Source organism: Vombatus ursinus, unplaced genomic scaffold (assembly GCF_900497805.2).
Source record: "Vombatus ursinus unplaced genomic scaffold, bare-nosed wombat genome assembly UNPS02014811.1, whole genome shotgun sequence".
Lineage (NCBI taxonomy): Eukaryota > Metazoa > Chordata > Mammalia > Diprotodontia > Vombatidae > Vombatus > Vombatus ursinus.
Genome location: NW_020954589.1, coordinates 17,737,344 through 17,752,437, shown reverse-complemented (window position 1 = coordinate 17,752,437; position 15,094 = coordinate 17,737,344). Strand labels below are relative to the sequence as shown.

The 15,094-nt window shown below is 41.1% G+C and overlaps 1 protein-coding gene across 3 annotated transcripts in view; it reads right to left on the bottom strand.

Moving 5' to 3' along the window:
- LOC114053314 (disheveled-associated activator of morphogenesis 2) overlaps positions 1–15,094 on the bottom strand; it is a 158,173-nt gene that overhangs the window by 39,870 nt on the left and 103,209 nt on the right. For all 3 annotated transcript variants that reach the window (XM_027876258.1, XM_027876257.1, XM_027876259.1), the window contains exons 3-6: positions 8,682–8,771; positions 4,564–4,638; positions 3,677–3,771; positions 227–560 (exon numbers count right to left, since the gene is read on the bottom strand). In XM_027876258.1, coding sequence (XP_027732059.1) covers positions 227–560; positions 3,677–3,771; positions 4,564–4,638; positions 8,682–8,771 — 594 coding nt within the window. The remainder of the gene's footprint in view (positions 1–226; positions 561–3,676; positions 3,772–4,563; positions 4,639–8,681; positions 8,772–15,094) is intronic.

The following is a 15,094-nucleotide window of genomic DNA, read 5'->3' as shown; positions in this document are numbered from 1 at the left end:
CCCCTCACCTGGATGATGTATCCCTGCACTCTTTATACAATACCTTCCATTTGTACCTCATCCCATCTATCCATATTCTATCTCCATGCATGCCCCATTTCCTTCCATATAAGGTTCCTCATTGCCCCAATCCCTTTGTTTATGATGCACACCCCTCATACCCCACCTGGATATCATCCTTGTGTAGTTCTGTGCATGACTTTCATATTGCTCTCCTATCCCTCACCTGGAAGCGGGTCCTCTCGGCAGCATACACTTGGTAGTGCAACATGGCTTGAAGCACCTTCTTATGGCCACCAGGCACCAGGCAGACAGCACCCAGGATCTCAAGCACAGCCACCTTGGTTTTGCTGTTCTCAGTGCGCAAGCTTTGGGCAATGGTGCTAATGCCTTCAGGTTGTGCCAACACATGGGCACGGCCCTGGGAATTGTTCATCAATGCCTTGATGCAGCCAATGAGGGATGTATGGATTCGACTCTCACAGGTGGCATGGTCCATACTCCGAAGGAAGTTCAAGAGACAGGTCAACCCATCCAACTCAATGAATCGAGTCACAAATCTGGGGAGGTGGGGGAGAAGAAGGGGAGCAGTGTGGAATGGAAGAAAAGAATATGAGAACCGGCAAGGTACACTAACATATTATTTCACATTTTGTTGTTGTTACTGTTCAGTCATTTCAGTCTTGCCTGACTCTTCGTGACCCCATTTGGGGTTTTCTTGTCAGAGATACTGGAGTAGTTTGCTATTTCCTTCTCCAGCTCATTTTGCAGATAAGGAAACTGATGCAAACAGGGTTAAGTGACTTACCTAGGGTCACACAGCTAGTTCATGTCTGAGGTCAAATCTGAACTCAGGAAGATGAGTCTTCCTGATTCCAGGCCTGGCATTCTATCCACTGAACCACCTAGCTGTCCGTTCTTTCACATCTATTGCCTGATACTCACCTACCACTGGCACCAATTTGGTATGCATAGAAACCTTTCAGTACTGATTTGCTATATAACATTCATACCATGTTTAGGTCTAATTTGTATTCCAAGTACATCACACTCACATATCAGTCGCCTGTCATCCTATCATTTCTATAGCAACCTTCTGTTTCATAACCTGGTTTTAGCTTGTAAGCTCCTTGAGAGCAGGGACTGCCCATTGCTTCTTTTTGTATCCCCAGAACTTAGCACAGTGCCTGGCACATAGTAGGCACTTAATAAATTTTGATTGTTTGGTTCCAATCTCCTTTTTTTAGGTCTATTACTACCGTCCACATGCTGTACAATCCAGCCAAATTGACCTTCTTGATGATTCTTACATGTGTCTTTCTATCTTCAGTCTCTTTGTATGGGCTGCTTCCCATACCTGGAATGTACTGCTTCCTCACATTTACTTCTTAGAATACCTAGGTTCCTTTAAGATTTGGAAAGAGCTGTCTAATTTGTTTTAAAGATTTCTTGAAGAGATGCTTGGGCTCCCATGGAGTTTTCTCCACTACTATATGCCATACCACTCTGATGAAGTCTTTCCAATTTACTTGTCTAGCCTCTCTGTCCTGCTCCAATAGTATCTTCTTCCATCCTTTATAGAAATGGTTGAGGATGGGATGTAGATAGCATTTAGTAATCCTAATTACCGTCCTTCTTACTATCATGCAATCAGTAGAAGGACACAGTGCTCTTCAAGATTTAACCCAAATGCCTCTTTTTACATAAGATCATACAACAATCCCTCCAGTGGCTAGGATCCCCCCACCAAAATTACCTTATATTTATTTTGTATGCTTATATGGGCTATTTGTGCCCAACCTGTGGTGGAGCCTCCTAAGCTTGTGTTGGTCTGATCAGCTATGGTCAGACGTTCTGTACTTTGACCCCAACATAGTGGTGCCATTTTGGTCCTTTTTGAGAACAAAGGACAACAACCAACAATAGATGTTATTTCCCTTGATAGAATGTAAGCTCCTTGAGGGAAAGGACTGATCTTTTTTTTTTAATCCCCAGCATGTACCATGGTGCCTCCGATGGCACAAAGTAGGCATATAAGAAATGCTTGTGGATTAACTGATCCCATGTTGGTGAGGGGGATAGTAATTAGGTTTATTAAATGCTACCTACTCCAACCCTCAATTCCCCTTTGCCTCTCTCAAAGACAGAAGAAGAAGATACTGTTAGAGAAGGGCAACATGGTTAGATAAGAGAATTGAAAGGATTTTATCAGAGTGATGTGGTATATGATAGTGGAGAGAGCTCCATGGGAGCCCAAGCATCTCCTCAAGAAATCTTAAAAAAAAAAATTAGATGGTTCTCTCCAAACAGGGCTAGCTTAATAAACTTCTGAAGGCATATTTACCTTTATTTGTATATTTCTGTGCTCTTGCTTGGAAGGGGGAAATGATTATTTTGTGCCTTCCTACCCTTCTGCCCATAATAAGCTCAGTGGGAAAGAGAAATCAGAGGTTATGATTATTCATTAAGCCCCTCACTTCTCACTCCTTCTTTCTTTTCTGTCTCTCCTCCTATTGCTATCTATGCCACCCTAGATATGAAAACAGACATATCTTGGAAATTCAAGGATATGAAGACAGGAAAGGCAGCAGGAGTCAAGGACCTCAGTAGAGGAAATCACACAGAGGGCAGACATAACACCCCCTACTTTCTAGCCAGGCCCAGCTGCTTGGCCCCCCTGTCCAATGCAGAAAAAGAGAAAACTCTCATTCATGCATTACAGAATCTTCAGGCTGGCCTTCATTCAATGAGTTATCTATTTATTTCCTCTTAACTCAGGAAGAGCCCTACCTCACACCAGCCTCTTTATAGCTCCTCATACATAATACTACTTGTCTCCAAGTCTTTGCATTTGCTGTCCTCCATGTCTGGAATGCTCTTCCCCATCACCTCTGCCTCTTAGTTTCCCAGGCTTCTTTCTGGACTCAGCTCAAAATTCTTCCTCTGCAGAAGACCTTTCCTATCCACCCCACCCCCATCCCATCTGCTAATTTCTCCCCCTCTCAGATTGCCTTGCATCTACTCTGTATATAGCTTGTATGTACTCATTTAGTCTCATGTTGTCTCCTCCATTATAATGTAAGTCCCTTGAGGACAGGGACTGGTTTTTTACCTCCTCTGTATTCCCAGAACTTAGAACAAGGCCTGGAATCTAATAAATGCTTGTTGGTTGGTTGGCTGGTTGGTTGGCTGTGGGGAAGGTGTCTACAAGATCCTCCAGAGGAGCCTCTGAAACCTGCCTCACCCCTTAGTAGGGGCTTAGCCCTTTTTCAGAAAGTCCTTTCCATCTTGAACTTGGCTCCCTTCTCTCTATTGTCCTAGCCATCAAAGGAACCAAAATAGCCACTCTGCCCTTCTCCCAAGATGGCCCTTCATGGATTTGTGGTTTACTGTAATTTTCCCTCTAAGGCTTCTCTCCTCTTCAACCCCTTAAGCCCTGGGCCCTAAGCCTTGGCTGCTACCCAGCTCCTCAAGAAATCCAAAGAATTGTAAACTGAACTAGAATGTGTTGGAATGGTATGAAGAGAGGTAGAGTGAGAAGAATGGAACTAGACTGGAGTGGACTGGAGTGAGGGAGGGAGGAAGGAAGGAGAAGATACTGCAATACTGTAAAGTGAAGGCATGGGAAGGGAATTGGATCCAGGGGAATTGAGATCCAGGGAGAGGACTCAATTACCTCATGGGTTGAGTGCGAAGAGCTGTCTTCAGGTCTTCAACCACTTTGTTCCTCATCTCTGTTTCCTCTTCATCAAAGGCATACAGAGTCTGCATCTGTTGGAAAAGCAGGTAGAAGGAAGAGGATGGGTGTATTTGTGGAGGAAGGGAGAGAAGGGTCACTCTGTCTACCTGCCTTGGCCCTAGGCAGCAAGGTGGAGGACGTATAGTATTGGACTTTGAGTCAGGAAAATCTAAGTTTGTTTCAGAAGACACTTACTAATTGGGTAACCCTGGGCAAGTCACTTCATCTCTCTCTCTCAGCCTCAACTTCCTCATCTGCAAAATAGGGATAACAGCACCTACCTCATAGGGTTGTGTGAGGAGAAGAAGAGATACCATAGGAAAAGTGTATTGTAAACTTTAAATACAAATGCTAGATTTTATTATTATAATTGACCCCTCTCCCTTACCTCTCTCTATCCAGGATAGCTCACAGACAATGCTTTCCCATTCAGATTACCTTCCATATGTATCTATCTTGTATTTACATGTTGTCTCCCCCATTAGACTATAAGCTCCTTGAAGGCAGAGACTGTTTTTGCCTTTTTCTGAATCCCCTAAAGCTTAGCACAGTGCCTGGCATATAGGAAACACTTATCAATGAAGGCTTATTGACTGACTATGTAAAAGTGGTTCATAAAACACTATAAAATATCAGTACTATAGAAATGTGAGACATTGTAGCTAAGGCAGGGTAAGTGTTACAAAACACTTTGAAGGATTTGGGATAGACATTCTGTTTAGGGTGGAGGACGGGCTGGATACTATCAGTGCTGGAGCCTAGGTAGGCATCTCTTCAGAAAACCTTTAGGACTTCCTCAGAAATAACAAGAAGAGATTACTCACGGCAGCCATGGAGTTGATCCGGTCAATGTAATAATCTGGCCAGCTGGTCGCCAATTTGTTGGGATCCTCCTGTTCCTGAAACAAAGTAAAGATTTGGTGTAACTTCATGGAAAGTTAGGAACTTGACTTGGGGATTCATGGTTTGGGAAAAGAATACAGTACAATAAAGACTTATTAAATGCCTATTGTGTGCAAAGTACTAGGCACTGGAGGTGAGACAATCTTTAGATAAGATCCAGTCCTTGTTCTAAAGAAGCTCATACTTAATCTATTTGGGGGGGGGGGGCAATATTAGGGGATAAGACACTGACACAAATATCTTGAGTATATATTATTACACAATAAATGTCTCAGAGAGTTACAGAAAAAAGTATTAGGTGAGGTTGGAGGGAAAAGGCTATTACCATCCTAGGGCAACGTTCTAGAAAGTCTTCATGGTGAAGGCAGCACTCAACAAAAAAACTAAGGAGCTATTGATGCCTTCTCCAGGTCCCTCCTGAGCCCACAGTCTGCTTATATTGTCAAAGATACAAATATTGAGATTAAATGCTGTCTGGGAGCTTTGTTATGTCAAACTCCCTGGCCCCTTTCTTCCCCAAAGGCAAATGTTTCTCAGGAGACTAGGGCCTGGCTGTGTCCTTGAGCAAGGTACAGAATCAAAGAGTTGGAAAAGACCTCAGGGACCACCTAGTCCAACCCATATGTTAACAAGAACTGTTTCCCTGCCCCCCTCCCAAATACATACAGCCTTTGCCTGAAGACTTCTGTTAAAAGAAGACTTTTTTGTTTGGTTGTTTTTCAGTTGTGTCTGACTCTTCATGACCCCATCTGGGATTTTCTTGGCAAAGATACTGGAGAGGTTTGCCATTTCCTTCTCTGGCTCATTTTATAGATGAGCAAACTGAGGCAAACAGTGTTAAGTGACTTACTACCTTCCAAGCCAAAAAACTCTTACTTTGGGACAGCTCTAACTCTTATCAAGTTTTTCCTTATATCAAGCACAAAGGTCTCTCTCTGTCTCTATCTCTCTCCCTCTACAACTTCCACTAGTTTTTTTAGGAGGAAATACAGGTTCTTTTGTTTGGTTTTTAAAGCCTTTCAAGACCTGGCCCCAACCTATTTGACCAGCTTCATTATACATTCCTCCCCTTCCTATACTTTAGGGTATAGCCAAACTGGCTATTTCTCTGTAACTCATATCCATCACTCTATCATCATTGTGCCTTTGCACTGGTCCTCCATCCTTGCCTGAAATGCACTACCTCCTTACCTCCACCTCATAGAATCCTCCACTTCCTTCAAGATGCATCTCTAAGATTCTACACTTAGCTTTCCTGATTGTCTCAACTGCTGGTGGTGCCCGCCCTCTCTAAATACCTTTATTTAATTACATATATATTATATACATATATAAAATTAATTCTATGAACTTATATGTTATATTATATTGTATGAACTCATATATATCAATATATATATACATATAAACATTCTATGTACTTATATATGCACATGTTCCTTAAAATGTGGCACCTATAATTAAATACAGCAAATACTATAGATGTGGTCTGGTCAAGGCACACTATGTGGGAACCATCACTCTCTATTAATGCAGTTCAAGATTGAATTAAGTTTTTTTTCCCTTGGTGGTGTTTTACACTGATTCAGCTTGAACTTACAGTTCATTAAAATCCATAGATCTTTTTCATAGGAATTTTTATCTAGCCATGACTCCCCCAATTTGTGCTTGTTCAGGTGACTTGTAAAATGCAGAGCTTAACATTTATTCCTTTACATTTCTCTATATTAGATTTATTTCTATTAAATTTTGTCTTATAGGTTTCAGTCCATTGTTCCAGTCTGGCTAGATCTTTTTGGTCCTTGACTGCCATCTAATACGGAGCTTATACCTCCTAGCTTTTTGTCAGTTAATCTAAGGAGCGTGCAATTTATGCCTCACCCAATTAACTAATTTAAAAAGTTGAACAAGTCAAGGCCAAGAACAGATTCCTAGGGTATTCTACTTAGAGGCTTCCCTCCAAGGTGGCATTAATGCACTTATGACTACTATTGAGGTCTGCAGAAAGAAAGGAAGCCAGAAAATGAGAAGACACAAAGATGAAGAAAAAAATAGTCACATCAATCATTTGGTGCTTTACAATTTACAAAATGTTTTCCTCAGAGCTAGATAAGTAATGCAAATACAGAGGGCAGAAAGAGAGAAAACAGGCAAAAGAATTAATACACAGACAGAAAAATATGGAGCGAGGCAGGGAAGAAGAATGAGAGACCACGAAATAGATAGGAAAGAAACATAGAAAAAAGAAAGAGAAAATAGCCATGAAAGTTAATGAGAGATGAAAACAAATTAAGTCCCAGACTGAGCTCATTACTTTACTCATTTGGATGCAGTAGTACCTTCCTACATAAAGAAGGTAAGAGTATGTATAAAATGTATGTATGCCATCTGAATATCCCTCCATGAAAGCAGGGATGAACTGGTATTTGTTCTCCTGACAACATATAGTGAAGCTCAATAATTTAAGAGTAGAACATTTAGCACTATCCTCAAACTCTTTATTTTCCCTCACTGAATATATCCAACCAACTGCTAGTTTTTGCTGTTTCTACTCCATCTCATTTTCTTTTTTCATTTTCCTTTTTCTTTTTTTTTCTTTTTTTTGGCAAGGCAATCAGGGTTAGGTTACTTACCCAGTGTCACACAGCTAGTGTCAAGTGTCTGAGGTCATATTCAACTCAGGTCCTCCTGATTCCAAGTCCAGAGATCTATGCACTGTGCCACCTAGCTGCCCCTCTACTCCATCTTTATGCTCAAATACCTATCACCTTAATTCAAGCCCTCATCACTCTCTCTGATGTTTTAGCAATAACCTCCTAATTGGCCTTCCTGCCTCAAGTCATTCCTCACTCCAGTCCATCTAATACAGAGAAGCCATAGTGATTTTTCTTAAGCATAGATTTAATCATGTCATTCCTTTACTTAATCAACTCTGGTAGCTCCCTATATTGTCTGTAGGATCAAATAAAAACTTCTCTGTTCAACTTTTAAAGCCCTGCCCAACCTAACCCCAACCTAATGTTCCAGAATCATTGGACTTTACTCTCTCTCTTACATTCTGTGACCCAGCCACACTGATATCTCTACTCTTCACACATGGAATACCATCTCCTGTTTTCTATATCTTTGCACTGGCCATCCCTCATTCCTGGAATATACTCTCTACTCTCCTCCACCACCTAAAGTCCTTCTCTTTCCCCTAAATGTAGCTTAGGTACCATCCTCTATATAAAACCTTTACTGATATTCCTACACACACACAAATACTTGCTGGTACACTCTATTCTAATCTACTTGTATTTATTTTCTTTGTATTTATTCTGTCTGGGTATCTCTATCTATCGATCTATATATCCATATATCCATCCATCCATTTATCTCTCCCATTAGAATGTGAGCTTCTTAAGGATAAGAATTATCTTAATTTTCTATTTGGATTTCCAGAGATCAGCACAGTGCTCTGCACATAGTAAGCACTTAAAAAATGTTTCATTCATTCTTATGTACTTGTCTACCCCTTTAGAATGTAAGCTCTTTGAGAGAAGGGATAAATGATTATTGTTGATTGATTGGAACAAAAATGCTTCAGAAATTCTCCTTCCCCATGCCCTGCCAACCTGGGCCTGCATACCCCCATCCACAGTGGTTGTTGTTCAGTCATTTCAGTTATGTCCAACTCTTCATGACTCCATTTCGGGTTTTCTCAGCAAAGATACTAGAGTGGTTTGCATTTCCTTCTGCAGCTTATTTTACAGATGAGGAAACTGAGGCAAACAGGGTTAACTTGCCCAGGGTCACACAGCTAATAAGGGTCTGAGGCCAGATTTGAACTCAGGAAGATTAGTCTTCCTGGCTCTTGCCCCAGCACTCTATCTACTGCCTCTCCATCCATAGTATATGATCTCAATAGATGTGTTTCCTGTGCTCATGGACCTATATGGCATGGATGAATATCCTTGCACAAGAAATTCTGTCCCAATAGCTGATACCTCAAAGACTAGAAATAAAAGGGGGGCAGTAGGAAGAGTGGAGACAGCACCTTCTTCTTGCTGCAGTAGATCTGCCATTTCTTCTCCAGCGGCAGTGCAAACATGGCCTCCCTGTTTTTCTCCGTGAGATCCAACTCATCCTGTAGGGGAGACGAAGAAAAAACAACAAAAAAATGTGGTCAGAGATAGAGTCATCTATTGCAAAATTCAGCCCCACAGGAGGTTATGGCTCACCCACTTCTCAGACTAATTTTATACACACACACACACATACACACATGTGTGTATATATGTATATCTATATTTATATGTCTTCCCACTCTTAAATATTCCCCCTTGACCCAATCCTCACCATTAGAGAATGTGTATTCCTTCCTCGCAACAATAGAACAGAATAATCCTTCTGAGTGATAGACTTATGGAAAAGCTAAGGCACAAATTGAGGTGGGCCTTTCACTTTACCATCTCTACCATTTGCTTAGCTAGATGACCTTTTGGCAGGTAACTTAACCTCTTTCAGTCTTAAGTTTCTTCCTCTGCAAAATGAGTGGGCTGGACTCAAAGTGGGCTTCAAAGGATCCTTACAGCTCATTTAATTCCATTTCCAAGTGTGTGATTACTGATTTTTATCATGAGTGATCACAGTGGTGTCTAAACCAGAGAATCACAGATCAAACAGCCTGGCTTCCCATAAGGTATGGTTGATTGAATTGCAGTTAACATTGCATGACTGTTTAAGTTTATGCTTTATCTCTTTAAAACAAAACTATCAAAACAAAGCATAAAATTTGCTAATCAGTATACCTGCTAAAACATTCCTAAACAAACAGAGTAAGATTTAAAGAATATATATTTACCTAGGAACAATTAAGTGCCTTTTCTTGCTTATTCTTAAGAACCGTATCTTAGTTCTTTCAACACTACTTCAGGTCTTCATCATCATCTCTCGTCTAGACTATTATAAACATCTTCTAACTGATCTTCTTGCTTCCAGATTCTCCCCTCCAACCTCCACAACACTGTTGACATATTCATGCTATCCTCCATCCCTGAGACTCCCCGCCATCTCTACCTGTTGAAATTTCTTCTTTTAAGGTCCAAGGTGCCACTTAGTAGACAGTAAATTCTCTAAGGACAGGGACTGAGGATGGTCTGAACAAAGCCACAGAGAGGACAGGACAAGAATAGGAAATGGTGAGTAGGCCAGTTTAGCTGGAATGTAGAGTACATGAAGGAGGAAAGCATGAAATAAGACTGGAAAGATAGTTTGAAGCCAGAATGTAGATGCTGATAAATGGTAGGATGAGGGTAGGTGGGAAGGAATCATTTACATTATTTATTAAGGGAATGAAAACTGGTAAAAAATCAAACATATTTTTAAAAAGGTCATTTTATTTCCTCTTAGGTATTATGACTACAATACCTAAAGATATCCAGTAGGTAATGGGGAACTATTTTTTTTTTAGGCAATTGGAGTTAAGTGACTTGCCCAGGGTCACACAGCCAGTAAGTATCATATTTGAACTCAGGTCTTCCTGACTCTGGGGTCAGCGCTCTATCTACTGCACCACCTAGCTGCCTCTGGATAATGGAGAACTATTGAGAAATTGTTAGCAGACAACAAGGGATATGATCAAAAGACATAAATTCAAAAGTAAAAGGAAACACTCATGGATATTGTATGCATTCCATTTCTTAAGAGTGATCCCTAAGACTATCTTTTTCTATTTAAGGACTGAAGCTTTTCTTCCACTTAGCTGTCAATACTAGCTCTTTTACTTCTCATACTTAGAGTTAATGTTGGGTCTACATAATTCCAAATAGTCACCATCCCCAAAATCCTAAATCAATCTGGCCCCTACCCATTATCTCAAGTCCTGATTTCCCATTGCCCTGATGGCATGGGGTTTTAGAATGACTCTTGTGACCCAGAAAATCAGGTCTGAAAGCCTTCCCCTAGCTTGGAGTTTCAGAGTCTTTATGTTACAGTGCCTTACATAATATCTGAGATGATTCTTTATATCTCATCATAAATGCAATGATTCCCTATATCTCATCATAAAACAGCTTAGTTTGTCTGCTCTTCTTGGTTACATCTTCATCCAACTGCCTTACATCTGTCTATCAATTTTCACTACAGCTTTCCCCCAAAAAAGGTCTTCTCCAATCTAGCTCACCAAGCTGTCTACCCATCAAATAGGTCCTGAAATTTCAGCTCCTCCATGAAGCCTTATAGGATTAATTACAGAGTTTCAGAGGTAAGAGACCATAAAGATTACCAAAGGGTCCCTTAATTTATGATCTGTGAACTTGTTTTCAAAAACATCTTGGTAGTTAAATTTCAACATAACTGGTTATGTGTTTTATTTTGTGCATTTAAACAACATTCTGAGGAGTTCATAGGCTTCACTGGAATGCCAAAGGGGCCCAGGACCCCTAAAAAATTAAAAACCCCTGATGAAACCCAACCGTGCCTTTCTGCAGAAAAGGACCCAGATGCCAGCGGCTAGACACAGAAGTGGGGAACCTCAATTGAGGACCTAGAGGTCCACGTGTGGCCTCAAGGCCAAAGGTTCCCCATCCCTGAAGATTTTCCAAGCTCACATGCCTACTCAGTGACAGATACAACAACAAATAACAAAAGGTTGGATTCAGTAAATTCTGAGTTTTAGTTCAATGTTTTTCTCTTCCTGCTGACATTTGCCCTTATGATACTTAGTCCAAACACGAACTTTGCGTAGTTCTTTCCCCAATGTTTCCACTATCATATAAACAACCCTCATGTTTCCCTCCTACTCCACTCCTAAAATGCCCTCTCTTTGACCTGAACACCATATAAGTACCTCACAATATTTATGTCCTGATTTAATGTTATTTTTTTACTGTCTGTGTCTATATGTCTTTTTGGAACACTCCAAGAGACTCTGGGCTAAGTCTACGTCAATGTATCTCTAAAGCACAAGAATAAACAAAAATTGTCAGGGAATATACCAAACACCTATGTGACATTTCCTTCTGAGAGCTGGCATAAGAAAACCCTCCTCTCTATACTGATTTTTTTTTCTTCTTGAATGGTTTCATATCTACTCACTTTTAATTCTCATGTCAGACTAGGGAGGAAGAAGGAGCAGAGGTTTCCCTTAGCACCTGTCCCTTTATAGTTTTAGAACATGGGAAACATTCCACTAAGAGGAATGTCTTTTCTTCCCCTACTTCTTCCTCCAAAACTCATCAGTCAACCAGAAGAGGCTTCAATAATTTAAATCCCTATGGCACTTCAATCAATCAATAAATCAGTAAGTATTTATTAAGCATCTACTAAGTGCCATGCAGGCAGCTAGGTGGAACAGTGGATAGAGTGCAGGGCCCAGAGGCAGGAAGACCTAAGTTCCAATCTAGCTAGCTGTTTGACCTTGGGCAGGTCACTTGACTCTGTTTGCCTCAGTTTCCTCATCTGTAAAATGAGCTAGAGAAGGAAATGGCAAACCCAGTCCAGTATTTTTTCCAAGAAAACCCCAAAAAGAGGTCACAAAGAGGCAGACACAGCCAAAACAACTCAATAACAACAATAACATGTTCTAAGCACCATGGTAAATGCTGGGGATACAAAAAAAGGAAAAACACAATTCCCGTTCTCAAAGAGCTCACTGGGGAGACAGCATATAAGCAATTCTGTACAAACAGACTATACGTAGGAAAAATTGTGGATAATCAACAGAAGGGAGATGCTAGCATTAAGGAAGATCAGGAAAGGGTTCTTGTACAACTTTAGTTGGGACTTGAAGGAATTCAGGAAAACCTGGAGGTAGAGATGAGGTAGGAAAGCATTCTTGGCTTAGAAACCAGTGAAAATGCAGAGTCAGGAGAGGGGGTATTTTTTCCTAGGAACAGTAAGGGGAACATTGTCACAGAGATCACAGAGTAAGGTATAAGAAGACTGGAAAGGTAGGAAGGGGTCAGGTTATAAAGAGCTTTGAATGCAAAACAGAAGATGTTATATTTGATCTGGAGTTGATAGGGAGCCCCTGGAGTTTACTGAATAGAACAGTGGCATAGTCAGACAGGAACTTTAGGGAGCTAAGAAGCTGAGTGAAGGATGGACTGGAGTGGGGACAGACTTGAGGCAGGAGACCAGTAGTCCAGGAGTGAGGTGATGAGGGCCTGTACCAGAGTGGTAGCACGTCCATATTCAACTTATATTAAAGTCGGTTTCATCATTTTATTTGTTTTGTTTTGGTTTTGTTTTTCGGTTTTTTTTTTTTGATATTTTGGCGAGGCAATGGGGTTAAGTGATTTGCCCAGGGTCACACAGCTAGTAAGTGTTATGTGTCTGAGGCCGGTTTTGAACTCAGGTCCTCCTGAATCCAGGGCCGGTGCTCTATCCACTGCATCACCTAGCTGCCCCAGTTTCATCATTTTAAATCAAGGTCCTAAACCCAGCTTCCAGCAAATGACCTGACCATCCTTTACTGAAAAGCCCAAAGACATCACACAGGAGCATCTTCACTACAGCTCTGTGTTCTCTCATCCTTTCCTCACTTTCAGGCTCAGAGGAAGAAATGGCTCTTCTGGGACCTTGCCCCCATTTATCACCAATTGCTGCTCTCCTCTCTCATTTTCATTATTGCTTTAACTGGTTGCTCTCCCTGGCAGTTTCTTCTTTTCTAACACCTCTCATACACCCCTTGTCTCCTCTGACACTACCACTTTCCTGGTACTGGTTATCATCAACTCAAGTCTGGACCATTAACAGCCTGCTGGTTGGTCTCCCTTCCTCAAGTTTCTCCCCATGGAAATCCATCCTCCTCTTAGCTAGAAAATAAATCTTCCTAAAGCACATGTCTAACCATATATAATAAATATATAATATAATTTACAAATAAATATATATAATATGATTTCTATAATAAACTCTAGTTGTTGCCTATTGCCTCTAGGATAAAATTCAAGATTCTGTTTGGCTTTTAAAGCAGTAACCTGACTTTTCCCTACCTTTCCAGTCTTCTTCTTCTTCTTTTTTTTTTGGAGGCCATTGGGGTTAAGTGATTTGCCCACGGTCACGCACACTAGTAAGTATCTGAGGCCACATATGAACTCAGGTCCTTCTGACTCTAGGGCTTGTGCTCTATCTACTGCACCATCTAGGTGCCCTCCTTTCCAATCTTCTTATACCTTACTCCCCTCTAGGTACTCTGTGATCTAGTAATGATGTCCTTCTTGCTGTTCTTTGAACAAAACGCAAAACACTCCATCTCTTGACTCCATGCGTTTCCACTGGCTAACCTCCATGTCTGGGATGCTTTCTTTTCTTATTTCTAACTCTTGGCTTCCCTCAAGTTTCAAATAAAATCCCACCTTCTGCAAGAAGCCATACTCAGTTCCTCATAATTTTAGCGGCTTCGCTCTGAGATTGCCTCCAATTTGCCCTGTATATATCTTGTTTGTACAGATGTGTTTACTTGCTGTCTTCCCCTTTACCCTGTGAGCTCATGAGGACAGGGACTGTTTTTGCCTTTCTTTGTATCCCCAGTGCTTAGCACAGTGCCTGGCACATAGAAGGTCCTTAGTAAGTGCTTGTTGACTTAACTTGCTTATAAAAAAAAAGCCTGTCTCCCTTCTCCTCTTCCTAAAAAGTCCTTTGTTGCTCCTGCCCACTTCGACTTCCTCACAACCCATTCATTCCCTAACTCCCTGCAAACTGGCTTCCATCCTCACCACTCTGCTGAAATTATTTACTCCAGAATCACCAATGATCTTCTAATTCTCAAATCCAGCAGCCTCTTCTGAGACCTCATCCTTCTTGACCTTTCTGTGGCATTCAACACTGTTAACTGTTAACCAATGCCACCTTCTTCTGGATACTTTCTTTTTTCTTTAATTCCAAGACAATGCTATTTTTTAGTTTTCCTTTTTCTCTGACTACTCCTCACTCTCTACTGGTTCCTCCTGCCCACAACTTGGACATCCCCCACAGCTCTGTCCTTGGCATTCTACTCTCCTCTTCCTTGGCAATCTCATCTGCTCATAAGACTTTAATTGTCACCTCTGTCTAGATGACTCCCAAACTTTTGTCTTCAGCTTCTTTCTGTTCCCTGAACATGTCAGACAAGCATCAATTGTCTAAACGATGATACATCTCACTTGAATGTCCCACTGACACCTGAAACTCAACAGGTCCCCAATGCATCAACTTTTCCACAAAACTGTCACTCTTTCCTCCCTATTACCATTAATGGCAGTGCCACATCATTCCATTCATGCAAACTCCAAAATTCAGAGTTCTCTTTCCCTCCTATTCCTCTTTCACCTTCTACATCCTATCAATTGTCAGATCCAATTGATTCTACCTCCAGAGGGTCTCTTGCATTTCTCCATCCCTTTAGCATCCTAATGCCATTCTAATGCAATTTCTTGTTACCTTTTGTTTGGAAGACTGGAATAGCCACCTTACTGGTCTCCTCAA